This window comes from Ochotona princeps, chromosome 30, assembly GCF_030435755.1.
Source record: "Ochotona princeps isolate mOchPri1 chromosome 30, mOchPri1.hap1, whole genome shotgun sequence".
NCBI lineage: Eukaryota > Metazoa > Chordata > Mammalia > Lagomorpha > Ochotonidae > Ochotona > Ochotona princeps.
In genome coordinates, this window is record NC_080861.1 from 16533374 (window position 1) to 16548042 (window position 14669).

At 50.9% G+C, this 14669-nt stretch overlaps 1 protein-coding gene across 1 annotated transcript in view; it reads right to left on the bottom strand.

The window, feature by feature from the left end:
* Positions 1 to 6655: 6655 nt before the first annotated feature.
* The window catches only part of SUSD5 (sushi domain containing 5), a 31557-nt gene continuing 23543 nt past the window's right edge, over positions 6656 to 14669 (bottom strand). Inside the window, exon 5 of the mRNA XM_058657149.1 lies at positions 6656 to 8114. Coding sequence (XP_058513132.1) covers positions 6793 to 8114 — 1322 coding nt within the window. The 3' untranslated portion in view covers positions 6656 to 6792. The remainder of the gene's footprint in view (positions 8115 to 14669) is intronic.

Sequence of the window (14669 nt, forward strand, 5' to 3'; positions counted from 1 at the left end):
TCTCCTGTACAGGAACTTGAATGGTGGTCAAAGCTATGGAAGAAGATAAGGCAGGGAAGGGGTGAGCAGTCCTGGAGATGAGGCTGCCGAGACCACAGAGGAATAGCAGGTGTTGGGAGAGACGAACCAGGCGTGCCAGGCCCTGGAGGGAACACTTGTTCCATCTGGTCAAGGGGCAGTTAGGATAGGCCAACATGCAGGAGCGGACGGGGTGGGGGAGGGAAAGAGGGAGGTGATGGGAGAGAGAGGCCAGTGTGGGCCAGCTAGATGAGGGAGCGGAGATGTGCCTTTGAAGCTGACCTTGTCCAGGGGTCACGCCATCTGCCATTGTGTGCACAAGCCGAGAGTCAGCAAGGGTGGAAGTGGGAGATACCCTTCTAGAAGCTATTGTGAGGCCCCAGCCTTGGATCTGAACCATGGCAGAGTAGGGCAGAGCTGTCCACGCTGCATTTACTGTTGAAGCAGAGCGCCTGAAGGATCTGCTGACAGGTGACCTGTATTGCCACAGGAGTTAAGGAAGGCCTCAGGGGTGTTTGGCCTGCAAGGTGGAGTGCTTGGGGAAGGAAGGAAGGAATTTGGTGCACATGCAACTGTCTGCCGTTGGGGTGGATGTCGCCAGTTGTTAAATAGAATTGGGGGAGCTGAGTAGGGCTAGGTCCTCAGTAGGGCGTGACACACAGGGATGGGTTTGGGTTCAGGGTGGGAGGTACCTGTTGGGGTGCTCTCAGGAGAAACCTCTGGTAAGCCTTTGCCAGTTCCTGGAGGAGTGCCTTTGAAGGCAAGTGGCCCATTGAAGGCTCTTTTGCAATAAAGATGCTGCAGGCCATGGAAGACCATGTGCATGGTGTCAGGAGAGCGTGAGGGCCCTGGCCCTGAAGTCGGGGGGGTGGTAGGCGCACCTGATCCCACTGCTGAGTTCTCAGCTTGCCAGTGGCCTGGAGCTGGGAGGCAGGCTGGGGCTGCTGGCCTATGCTGAGAAGCCCCCCCGAAAGGAGCTGGGGTCAGCCCTGCTTTTCCTGGGCAGGGAGAAGTCAGCCCAAGAGACAGAGCTGGAGCTGTCCCTGAGGCTGGAGAAGACCTGGAGGAGGTGGCGTGGCATTCTGGAAGCCAAGCACGCCTACTTGCTTCACCCCGTTTCCCTCTCCAAAGCCACGTGTCTGGATGGGGCCTGCCAGGGGTGGAGACACAGAGCAGCTAGGAGACACAACTCTCTCCCATGGTGGCTTGGAAAAGAATGAGTAAGGGGCAGAGTTGGGGGTGGGCATCTTTGTGTCATGGGGATCGCTTTAATTCCACACTTTGCAGGTGTCCTGTGGTTCCCAGACACGTTAGCCTTCTGTTCTTCCTCTTCTCTCATGCTCTCCCCTCTTTCTCTACACTGGATTCTCCTGGTGGACGCACCCCAGGTCAATGGCCTGCCTCATCTGGGTTTCATTGCCGTTGTCCCCAGAGGGCTGCTTGGCTGAGAAGTCAGTATTGTTATGGATGAGGTACCCTGTGTCCCTGTATCCAGGCAGCCTTCCAGCCAGGACATCCTCTGGCCTCAACAGATATGTCAGTTTTTCCAGGGTATCATGCTGCTGGAAATAACCTTTGTCCATGAAATGCTAGCTGCTTTTTTTTTCTTTTCTTTTATTAAATATTTATTTATTTATTTATTCATTGGAAAGGCAGATTTTACAGAGAGAAAGAGAGGCAGAGATCTTCCACCCACTGGTTCATTCCCCAAATGGCCACAGTGGCCTGAACTGAACTCCTCCTAAGCCAGGAGCTGTTTCTTCGTCTCCCACACAGATGCTGGGATTCAATGCCTTGAGCCCTCTTCTGCTGCCTTCCCAGGCCATTAGCAGGGCGATGGATCAGAAGTGGAGCAGCCAGGACAGAAACTGCCCCAGCTCCGTCCCACAGGAAGAGACCCTGGGATGCTACAGCCAGGCTTGGCAGCACTTACCAAAAGCTGACTGGGGAGCTCAGTCACTGCATTTTGATTCCAAAGGAAACCAAGGCAGCTTTCAAACAGAGAGGGTTGTCCCTGAAAACCCCTCATGCAAACCTCCATGCGAGCCCACGCCCAACCCAGCCTCGCCCTGAACGTGTTTCTCGGAAGAGCCGAGCAGATTCCCGGATTCTTGGCCCTGGAGCTTCAGCGTCAGTCTGGCCCGTCTTGCAACAGCCAGTGCATTTGTCAGCTTCGTGGGAGTTTCCGGACCCACTCTAATAAGACGCCTCTCTGTCCGTGGAGCCAGCAGTGGCCACACTGCTTGTTTTCCTCAAACAGGTGCCAGAGAGGCTACCCACCGAGACGGGGCATCGGTCCAGTCACTCCACTGCCACGAAGGCAACCCAAGCTCAGGGCATCCACTGTGCCTTGCGGCCACTGCTCTGCTTCACACAGGCACAGCAGAGGAATGAGTGGATTCTTGCAGCCCAGGCTGACATTTGGAACATACACGCATCCTCCTGAGTTTGGGAGCTGCCACAGACCAGCCCTGTGCTCTCAGCTTCCCCCGCCACCGCATACCATAGGGAACACGGACCACAAAGGCTGCCTTGAGGGAGGAAATATGCTTTTAGGAGTTCTGATCAGGGGACAGTTTGAACACAGAAATTGTAGTGAATCCAGGTCTGTGGCAAACAGAAAATGATTTGTTAGATTGTCGGCAGCAAGTGTTATGACTGCTGGGGGAATCGACAGGGGCCCGCTTCTGCCAGCCTTTATGGAAATAAGGTTGAGTTTTAAATGTGAACTGTAAACCAAAGCTACTTCAGTTTTATCCTTTTTAAAAGAAGATTCAATACTGAAACTGTGGTGAGAAGGTGGATGGGAGCCAGAGAAAACATTCTCGGGTCTTAGTGTTTGAACATGGACTTGCAACACCGTTGGTAGCAGGGCCCTGAGAAAAAACCACAACGAATCCTTCATCGCAGCTGTCTGAGCTCTTGATCATCTGCCATCCCCCAAACAGCAGATTCTTTTTTTTCTGGTAGTTCCAGGCTTGAATGATCTAGTGTGAGAGTTTCAACTATGTACAAGGGAGCGAGTGGGGTGGGTCGAATGAAGGAACCCAGAGTGCGCCTCACTCAAGGGTTTTATGCTCTGGGACTTCCTGTGCCCTGCAGCTTGGGACAGGGCGGTGCCCCAGGCCTGTCCCCGTGGCATTTCTGAAAGAGAGGACACATGGCAGCCTGGCTTCACCTGGACCTACTCAGCCCTGAGCACGGTTGTGAGGAGCATGTTCTATCTTTAGCGAGCAGGTGCGTCACTGTATCTCAGTACTTGATGCTGTCTCCCCACAGATGCCTGACTCCGGCTGCCTCCCGGTACTGGTTGGTGAGATACTTCATTTTACAAGACGTGGAAGGAGTGAAGCAATGTGGCAGACAGATTCAAGATGGACCCCAGAGTTGGAACTCCCACCCTGGTGTGGCAGTCCGGAGGTCCCAGGCTACATACATACACTGTCACGGATGTCTTTTTCTTCCTCTCCCCACCTTGGGTTAAGGGCAGGGTGTGAAACCTTGCTCTTGTAGTAGGAAGTCAGAATTCAGAAAGTTGAAACCAGTAGTTTTTTTTTAATCTTGAAGAAACAAATCATATTGTGCAACATATTTTGCTTATTTTTCTCACTTGCATCCAGTCATCCTAGGAGGCCTGTGGCCCTATCTGCTTTCTCAGGCTCTTGAAATTTCTGACCTCCACCTAACAGAGTGGAAAGAAGGCACCAGGCCCCCCCGCCCGCCGAGGTCCTGCAGCTGGGATGGGTCTTGCTCACGGAGCTGGCTGCTATCCTGCTGGGCAGTGGAGACCCAGAGAGAGGTGTGTCTGCAGGAGGCCTGGGTTTGCCAGGAACACATTAGAACTTTGTCTCCAACTGGGACTTGCAGCGGCTTCAATAGCAACTGTGCTCCATGCAAGCAGGGAGAAAGAGAGTGGGAGGAGGCACACAGTAAGAGTGGGCACCAGCCCAGCACAGGAGCCAAGGCACCCACAACATGCAGAATTCTCACGTCAGCTGCGTGAGCTAGCAGTGAACCCCAGGGATCTGTCGATGCCAGCTCCAGGGTTCCAGGGGATGCAGTGGAAGAGCCTGGATGGAGGAGTGAGGGACATGTGGATTGATGTCCACCTCCAGATGCCTTAAAGTGAAGCCTTGTGCAATTGGTGGTATGGGAGAAGCAGGAAGGAGCTGGGAGATGGGAAGTGGGGGGTGTGGGAGGGGTCTGACCTCTAGCCCAGTGCTTCTCCAAGTGCAAGCCCGTGCCCTGGGCATCTTGTTCCATGCCCATTTGGAGGCATCAGGTCAATGGTGGGCTATCAGGCTCCCAGCTGCTGTTGCAGGATACACATTGAGCATGAAGATCTGAGCCTTTCATTGTAGTGGAGTGAGTGGTCCCTGAAATGGGGTTGTCTTGGAGCCCCATCCCCAGGCAAGATGTTAGCTCTTCCTTAACCCACAGTTTCTTTGCAGAGACCAACTCTAAGTGTGGGGCGTAACATGCCAGTTAACACAGGTGGCATCTCAATGCTATCCACTAGGGTGAGTTTCCAAGGAACTCCCAGGATCAAAGAGACTGAGAAATAACACTGGACAACTGTTTGTGGGAATCGTTTATTTTTTAATATCTCGGAAGCTTTATGTTAAAAGGTCCCCTTGACCTCCCCTCCATTTTCATGAGTATTAGACATTTATCAATCTCAAAACAAACAGAATGACATGCAACTTGGGCTTATAACATCTTAATCAATCACCCCCGACACGTAATTCTAAGATTCAATAACACTGAGACGGCGCCCAATCAATAAAGTCTGAAAAAGTTAAAGTGTTGGGTTTATTTCACAGTCCTTGTCTACAAAATAATACTTTTCCAGGTAGTGATAATTTGTAAGAAACTTATTAATACACCTGTAGTAATATCACCTATTTGTTGCACTGGTATAAATTCAGTGTTCAGGGTTATTGCATAAAAACAGTTACACAATCCCAATGTTGAGGCGAAAGTTATTTTACAGTTAAAAATAGAAGAGTTATCTGGCAATAGATTAGAATCTAATTTATAAATATATACAGGCCTTAGCTTTTAGTCTGTGGAGCTGGGCTGTGACCACATGTAGACAGCATTCTATTCCCAGTGTGTGGATTTCATACGATGCACCAGTATTCCAACTGGTCCCACCAGGCCTTCAGCTGACCCAGTTACAGGCACTAACATCTTGGAATATGCAGACCCATCTTCATAGCCACTCGGCCTATTATTTTTCCAAAGTGTGTATTAAAAACAGGTGGCAGAGTAGAAAACGTATTGTGAAAGGTTTTTTTCCCCTCTTCTAAGTAAAACAGCACCAACATTTTTTCCGTTAAAAAAAAAAAAAAGAAAGAGAAAAGAGAAACATCAGGGCCTCACTCACACTGCCTGAAAACCCTTAAGATTTTCAGGGCGACTCAGCAGCAATCTATGGTCTTCACCACTTTTTGCCATTCAAAACTATCTCCAAGAAGGTTCCAGAATGGATCATGTTTAGTTTCTGGGCCAACACACAAGAGAACGTGGGAGATGGCAGTTTGGAGGTTTCTGACTGCCTCAGGTACAAGCAGCAATGCCTGACGATGGCCAGGTGAGACAGGCCACAGGTGCTCATCTTCAGGGTCTCCTGCGGTTCGGCTGACCTCAAAGGCCACTGCTCACTGTATCAGAAACTGGTGGTTCTCAAACGAGAGCAGGTAGCAGTCCCCTGGAGCACTGGGTGAAACAGCAGCCAGGCCCCAGCCGCAGCCCCAACGTGACTGTTTCATGAGCCTGGGTGGGAGCTTGAACATCTACCTGCCTGCCGCTCCAACAAGTTCCTAGGTAGGGGCAGCTGCGCTTGCTGGTTTGAGGGACACACTAGACCATGCTCATCCTAAGGGACAGCCAAGGTCAAGTGGGTCCACAGAGCTCCCAGCTCCACACTCAAGAATTAAATTCTTGCCCATCATCTCCTCTGCTTTTCCATCCAGTCGGGAGCTGTCCTCAATCCCTCAGTCTTTGGCCCCATCAGACATAATGCGTCTCCTCCCAAGTCATTCCCTCTCACTGGAGTTCAGAGCGGTGGCTAATCCTGAGAGAGGAAACCAAAGGTTGAGTTTTTGTTAGTCCTGGCGAGCCTTCCAAGACATTTCTCAGGCACAGTCTGGTCAAGTTACAAGGAGGCCACGGCTTCCGACAGGAAATGACACTTCACTGGTACACAGCTCACCTTGTTTTTTCAGAGAACAACTGCCCGTCCCTCAGATGGATAGCCACGCGGATGGAAGTCTCCTCACCTTCCACAAGACGGTGTCAGCCTTAAGCCCTTTCCAGTTTCAACAAACAAACAAAAAAATCTCCAGGCTCCTAAACTGTGTCTCTGGTCTTGGCCCATTTGTCCTTGGCAACATCTCATTAAAAGGAAATAACCCACTTTCTCTGGATTCCACTCACAGCGACCAGAAATCTCTGTCCTCAACACACTGCTCTTCTCATTACATCTACTTCATCCATTTCGTGGCACGGGGTTATAATTCTGAAGAAAGGAGGAGATGAAGAGTCTGATAAAGCATGGGTGTGATTTTTTTTTTTTTTTTGAGCTCTTATTGAAATCAGGGGCCAAACATAAGAGTCCATTCCAGGGCAGATGGTAGAGGAAACTGCCATGTGAGTCAAACACCTCCCAGCCCTGCCAGGCCAAGCCCTGAGGGAGAGAAGATGTATCCCCCACCCCACCAGGGCTGCGTCACTGTCCACTCTCCTCCCACAAGCCCCTGCGGAGGTGGGCTAGACCTTCTCCATCTCGATCTGCTGATGGTAGTGTCGGGTGGGCCGCTGGCCGCCATTCAAGTTGTACACAGAGCTCTTATGCTGGCACCTACGGTAGCCGCACACAGCTCCCACTCCCGCCAAGAACAGCAGCAAGCATAGGACGGTGACCACGGTGGCGATCACAGGGCCTCTGCCCAGGCTGGAACACCTGTCCCCCACGCATGGCTCTGAGCTTGGCAAGAGCTCCTCCTCACTTGCACCCGGCCCCAGAGGCTCCTGTCCTAGGAAGTCCTCCGACAGCAGGTACGGGAAGCTGTCCTGGCCCCCAGGAGCCGTGGTGTCCCCCGGAGGCTGGGTGGCTGCTCTGCTGCTTGAGGGGATGTGGTGATGATGTGTCAGCTGGGCAGCAGTGGTCCTCCTGGTCTCCAGGGCGGTGCTGGTGAGGTCAGAGGGTAGAGTGGCCATGGGAGACTTTTCTGTGGTGACTCTCCAAGGGATGGTTGCCAGGAACCTGGTTGTGCCGCCATGCTCACTGCGGGCACTCTCAGTCTCAGACAGGTTCACGGGGGTGACAGCCAAAGCTTTCACATCTGGCGTTTCAGAGGGAAGGGCTGAAGGCGGGGTGACACCCCTGCTCCGTGTGGGGGCCACAATCCGGGACTGTGTGGCTCCCACCAGAATGGGCTGAGCAGGAGTCGTGAGGCCACTGTCATCCAGGCCTACCAACACATCCGCTTTCTCTTCTTCCTCTTCTTCTTTCTCCTCCTCCTCAGCCTCCTCTTTCTTCCAGGCTCCATCTGTCACAGGGTAGCCATCTAACCAGGACCCATCGCTGCCGCTCACCATTGGCTCACCTGCTCTGCTGTCATTGCTGCCCACCAGGGGTCCCGAGGGGCCGTGAGGGCTGCCAGAGACCACCTTGGCTTCACTACGACCTGGAATCCGTTTGACCCCACTATGGTTGTCTCCAGCAGGAAATTGCTTCTTGGTGTCCTCACCCACCTCCTTCTCCACCTTGGGCTTGTGGAACGGCTCCTCAGGAGACAGGAACAAGTACTTCTGGTTGAGTCGGGGTCCCGGCCAGTCTGTGGGAATGCTGCTACCCACGGTGGTGTGGGGCGAGCCGGTGCTTGGCATGGCAGCCTCATCTCGGACTAGGTGTTCTGCCCCTGCAGAGACCGACACCCCATGGTCTCCTGTCTGGGCCTCTTCACTGGCCTCTCCCGCAGGCCCGTCCTCCTCTGCCTCCGGGTGGGCGTCCAAGGCGCGCTCTCTGAATGCCACAGATCTGTCATCCGGGAAATTGTCTTCATAGTCAACGTGTGCCTCGGCCTCCTCTGCAAGGGAAGGGGGGGAAATCTTGCTGAGTCTGAAGTAGAGCCAGAGAGCGCTCCAGAAAGGGATGCAAAGTGACCGGAGTTGTGCCCAGCTGGTGAGGTCACAGGGCCACTGGGACATCCCATAGGGGCACCAGTTCAAGTCCCAGTGCCCCACTGCCTACGCAGCTCCCTCTCTGCTTGTGGCCTGGGAAAGCAGAGGAGGATGGCCCACGTTCTTGGGCCCCTGCACCCATGTGGGAGACCCAGAACAGGCTCCTGGCTCCTGTCTTGGGCTGGCCCAGTGGGGGGAGTGAAACATCACTTTGTGTAACTCTCTGCCTTTGGGGAAAAAAAATTCTTTTTTGAGAAAGGAAGTAAAAGTATAAAGACCAAAATGGATCAAATGCAACTGTCATGATTTTGCAGGTGCTGTGTATCACAGATAGACCGAAGAATCCGTATGTTAACATATTACAATTAATGTTGGAGCATAGCAAGGACATGGTGTTATGTGAATATCAAGTATCAGCTACATTTCCATATGCCAACAATCAGTGGCACAGAAACAGTTAAGGTTGCCACTTACAACAGCAGAAAGAAATGAAAATCTAACACAATGTGTGTGTAAGATTTCTATATGAAGTGCTATGGAATATTGACAGCAAAGTTGAAGAAGCCTTAGAGGTAGGGGCTGGGGCACGGCAGCCGAATTCACTATTTGGGAATCTGCATCTCCTATACAAGTCCCATCTCTGTTTCCCATCCAAGTTCCCTTCATGAGCCTGAGAGGCGGCAGGGGGTGGCTGAAGGACTTGTGTTCTGCACACTCATGGGGGGGAGACCTAGATCGAGTACTCTGCCAGGGTGCAGCCCCCCACATCTGGCTTATTTCTGAAAGCCTTTAGAGACTAAGGCTTTGTATCTGGCCTATTTAATCACCTGCTAATTCATAATCCAATTTTCAAATCCTTTCTGATCTGCTCCTCAAGTTGGAGCCCATTCGCTTGTGTCTTCCATCAATAAAATGGGCAATGGTGGACAAAGACCAAACATGGGTGAAGCATGTCAAAGGCATGTTCTGTTTTATGGTTAGAAAAGGATGGCCCAGTGGCTGGTCCCGTGCATTCTCTGTGCCTTGCTCCAGGAGAAGCTGACACAGCATTTAGCTGCTGAACTGCAGGGATAAAGAAAGGCTTCAGAATGCAGGGAGAAAAGGCGAATCAGACGTAACCACAAAAATTAAACTCAGTTTTCAAGGGCGCTTCAGGGTGCTCACTAGTGGAAAAGAAGAATGGGAACAGCGAGCGAAGGAAAATGTAATTCAAAACAAGTTGTGCTTTAAAATGTCACGCAAGGGGTTGGACGTCGTGGCGCATCAGGTTAAGCTATCATTTACAACACTGGCATCCCATACGGGTGCTGGGTCAAGTCCTGGACGCTCCACTTCCCATCCAGCTCCCTGCCAAAGTGCCTGGGAAGCAACAAACAGAGAATGGTTCAAGTACTTTAATTTCTTACCTTCTTTTTTTTTTTTTAACTTTTATTTTATTTTTATTACAAAGTCAGATACACTGAGAGGAGGAGAGACAGAGAGGAAGTGGAGCTGCCGGGATTAGAACCGGCGCCCATATGGGATCCCGGGGCTTTCAAGGTGAGGACTTAGCCGCTAGGCCACGCCGCCGGGCCAATTTTCTTACCTTCTTTCCTTCCTTCCCTCCTTCTCTCCCTCCCCTCCCTTCCCTCCTTCCTTCCCTTCTTTTTCTTTCAATATTTATTTATTTATTATTGGAAAGGCAGGTTTATAGAAAGAAGGAGATACAGAGAAAGATCTTCCATCCACTGGTTCACTCCCCAAGTGCCTGCAACAGCTGGAGCTGAGCTGATCTGAAGCCAGGAGCCTCCTCTGGGCCTCCCACATGAGTGCAAGGTCCCACGGCTTTGGGAGATCTGTACCCTCATGGGTAACCAGGACGAAGCTCCTGGCTCCTGACTTTGGATCAGATCAGCTCTGGCTGTTTGCGGCCACATATCTCTGTGTCTTTTCCCTCTGTAAATCTGCCTGTCAAATAAAAGTAAAACATTAAAAAACAACCAACCTACAGCTTTGCCAGTGAGTTTCCTGAAGAGTCAAAATGGCTTTCTACGGGTGAAACAAGTGCCTGTTAACTACTGTGATAAATATTACAAACAGGCTTTCACTGGAAACGTAAAAGGTATAGATGACACAGGGTTAGTTGAAAATTGTTTTCTAGACAGTTCACACCCTTATAGTGGCGTCCAACCAATGTGGACCTTGATGGTGCCTGGACCATGCATCCTAACGATCTCTGTATGGGATTAATTAGCTGCATCCTCAGAACAATGAGAAGGGACAGAATCCATCTAAAACGGGGGTCGCTGCTCGGCACTGACCCCACGCCCAGCTCCTGCTTGCTGCACTGTCTGCCCAGCTGGCTCAGGGACTCCATGGGAATGAGAATCCAGCACACAGCACGGTGCATAGCATGTTAGTAGAAACCCTCCAAATGCCTGCTGAGTGAGAGAATCAGTAAGTGGTGGCTCACAGTGTTTACGAAGCTAGACTCCATCTGCAGGCCCAGGCCCACCAGCCAGGGCGTGATCTGATCCATGACCCGTGAGTGAGTTCTAAATGAAATCCATCCTGTGAGTTAAAACAGACTGCGAAGTTCAAGGACACCTGGAAGGAGCAGGGTGCGAGGGTAAGCCATGTCCTTCCTACCCAACCCTGCAGGTGCACGAAACCCTAGCTTAGACCTGAGAGCTGAGAGTGTAGGAGACAGCAGCCCACTCTGCCTTCTTAGACTGGGGCCTCAGCTCTGTACACATGTGTGTATGTATGTGCTGGTATGTATGCGTTTGTGGTGTATATGTGTATGTGTATGTGAATATGTGCATGTATGTGTATGTGTGTCTATGTTTGAGTGTCTGCATTTGTGTATGTGTGTGTGGGTATACGTGTATGTGCTTGTGTGTATGTATGTATTCATGTGTTTGTGTAGGTAAGTATGTGTATATATGTGTGTATGCGTTTATATGTGTATCTCTGTGTGTGCTTGTGTGTGTATATATGTGGGTATGAATATATATGTGTGTGTGTATATACAGGTGTGTTGTATGTATGTATGTATATCTGTGTGCATGTAGGTGCTTGTGTGTGAGGTTTTTCCCCTTCTAGAGTTCTCTGAGGCCCAGCAGAGAAGCCCAGGGCCCTGAGCCAAGCTCTTCCTGTCTCCCTAAGCTCATAGGTCCAGGTTCTGGCCCAGAAAGCAGGGTCTCCCCCTGCCACAGTTCCCCCAAAACCTCCCAGAAAGATGAGAACAAGAAGCACCTCCACACTGCCCATTCAGAGGGAAGGCGCCCGGGGCTGGGGTGCCTCCCCTGCGGGGGAAACAGGAAGCTTCCGATTCTGCCCACAAGACGGTCAGGTGTTATTTCTCTCACTTTCCCTGTCTGCCCTCTCCAACTCACATCACCCAGCAAGCCTGCCTGCCCTTCCCCGCCTCCAGACTCTGGGTGTTTTCCTGCCAACACAGCAAGGGACCTTCCGAGCTGTACGAGCCAGCCTGGGAAATGTCAGCTTGCTGGGTTCTCCTGGCAAAACTTGGATCATTCACTGCACATTTAGGCCCAACTGCTATTTCTGGAAAATAAAAGAGCATGCATGCATGCAGATGGCCATCGATCGGTCAGGAAGAAAAGAAGGCTGGCTTCTGGGCCCCACCCGGTTCTGTAGCAGGCGGGGTCGTGATCAGTGGCTGGGGTGTACAGGCCAGGGCCAGGACAACGGGGTGCTCAAAACACTGCCACTTTCCACGTCTTTGCCGTGTTGCTGCATTTCTGGAAGCCCACACATACTTTCTTCTTCTTCTTTTACCCCTCTGCTCTTGGCTACACAGTCTTTAAAAATAGTAGTTTCAAAAAAGAACAACCAGACAAGCCAGAAATAACCAAGAGCTAAGAGAAGCCCTGGACAAATACGGCAACACCGGTGAGGAAATTCTAAATTCAGTTGCAGACCCATGCTTGGTTTGACGAAGGCAGTGCTGTTCAAATGGTGCAGAAAAGCAAGGAAGAGAAGTTTATGTGGAAAAAGAGAAACAGGCCTCATGATGTGAGTGAGAAAGAGAGAGAGAGAGAGAGAAAGAGAGAAGCGAAAGAGAGAAACTGCCCTTCCCTGAGTTCTCTGCAGGTGTCTAAGTTCTCAGAGGTAGCCCGTGGATGTAATGCCAAGGCCGGGAGAAGACACTCCCGGGTCTGCTTTTTAGGCTTGGGTGACACAACACGGGTCACAGCATCATCCCGTACCTCTGTTTTCCCATCTGTAAAAGGGACGTTCCATTTCAACCCCAGATTTGCAAAGATTAAAAGACATAAACAATTGTAGAAATGGGCACAAGGAACCTCAGAAATGATGCAAATGTTCTGCATTTGGGGGGCTGGTGGTGGTTTCAATAGCACATGCATCTATGACAGCTTAGGTGATTTTATATTTTGTTTTTTTAAAATATTAATTTTATTTGCTTGAAGGCAGAATGACAGAGGGAGAGAAACAGTGACAGGCAGAGGGGCACACACACACACACACAACCTTCTATCTGCTGGTTCACTCTTCATATGGGTGCAATACCCAGGGCTGTGCTGGACCAAAGTCAGCAGCCAGGAACTCCATCCAGGTCTCCCATTTGGGCGGCAAGGGCTCATGTACTTGGGACATCACCTACTGCCTTCCCAAGTGCATTGGCGGGGAGCTGGAGCAGAAGTAGAGCAGCCAGGACTCCAATCAGTGCTCACTGGGGATGCTGCTGGCCCACAAAGCCTGCCCTTGCTACTTACTTGAAATCTCAGCTAGTTCATTAGTCTCACTTTCTTGATGTTTTCTTTAAAATCACAAGCACGAGTTGAAAATTATTAGTAAATAATAGGTTCTGCATTGTATGGGGCACTGTTAGTGTGTCCCCCACCCCCAGCTGCTGATTGTCTGGGCTACCTGTTCTCCTGAGCCCTACCCATGGTGGAACACTGGTCTTCCCTGGGACAGCACATGCCACAGATCTGCCATGGCCAGGAGCCTACAGCCATGACAGGTCAATAGAGAGGAACTCTCGGCTGGTCTCGGTGCATCAAAGCCGAGTCCAGCCTGCTGGGTGATGCATGCTCCATGGTCCCACATGCTGTAACTGGGTACAAACTCACACAAGCCACGATGTTTTATCCCTTTAATGTGAAGGCAGGAAGCTGATGCTTCAGGGACGGGACTGCTGGCTTCTCATTTGCACGCACTGCCTTGTTCCTTAGCACAACTTAGCTGGAGGTCCCAACAAGGCTGGACCAAATCTCATTCTCCGTGGACTTGAAGGACCACCATGAGGAAACAGAAGGAATGTATTGCCATTGGCCTAGCAACAGTGCCTAACATCTCTCTCTCTCTCTCTCTTTCTTTCTCTCTCTCTCCTCTTCTCTTCTCCTCCTCTCCCTGCTCTACTCCTTCTCATCTTCCCCATCCTCCTTCTTTTTAAAAAACTTTTTAAAAAGATTTATTTATTTTTATCGCAAAGGCGGATATACAGAGAGGAGGAGAGGCAGAGAGGAAGATCTTCCGTCCAATGCTTCACTCCCCAAGCGGCTGCAACAGCTGGAGCTGAGCCAATCTGAAGCCTGGAGCCAGGAGCTTTTTCCAGGTCTCCCACGCGGGTGCAGGGTCCCAAAACTTTGGGCCATCCTCGACTGCTTCCCCAGGCCACAAGCAGGGAGCTGGATGGGAAGCAGGGCCGCCGGGATTAGAACCGGCACCCATATGGGATCCCGGTGCGTGCAAGGCGAGGACTTTAACCACTATGCTATCATGTCAGGCCCCTCATCCTTCTTTTTTAAAGATTCATTTATTTTTGTTGGAAAGGCAGATCTACAGAGAGAAGGAGAGACAGAGAACAATCTTCTGTCTGCTGGTTCACTTCCCACGTGGCCAAAATACTGCAGCTGAGCCGACCCGAAGCCAGGAGTCAGGAGCTTCCTCTAACTATTGTGACCAAATGGCGAGTGAATCCAGTGAATGGAGGACCTCTGCCTCTCTCTCAGTGTATAACTTTCAAAGACCTAAAGAAAGCTTTTTTAAAAAGTTGATGCTCATTGCGAAAAACATTTATAAATTGTAGCAAAATGAAGAGATTCCTCTAGTGTATACAGATATCTTAAGATGATGCAGCTGCTTTGTGTGTTAAACCTACAGTCACAAAAACTCTAACAGTCTGTACCCAGCCAAGGGCAGAGACCAGAGTTCCCTGCCTGGTAGCTGAGAGCTCTCCCTCGTTTGCACAGCAGTGAGGAAAAGAAACACCATGGCCAACACACAAAACCAGCATTTAGCTCTCCCTCTCCTGAGGCCAGTAAACAGACCACGTGACTGGGCAGGTGTGGCTCACAGGCCAGTGTGACCGCAGACACAGGCTTAGCAGCTCGGAGTGAGTATGAGTCCCTTCCTTTGCAGGCTCTGCCTCCAACCAGAAGGAAGCCCAGTCCCTACGCTTGGTTCTCTTGGGCAGGCGAGTACTGAGA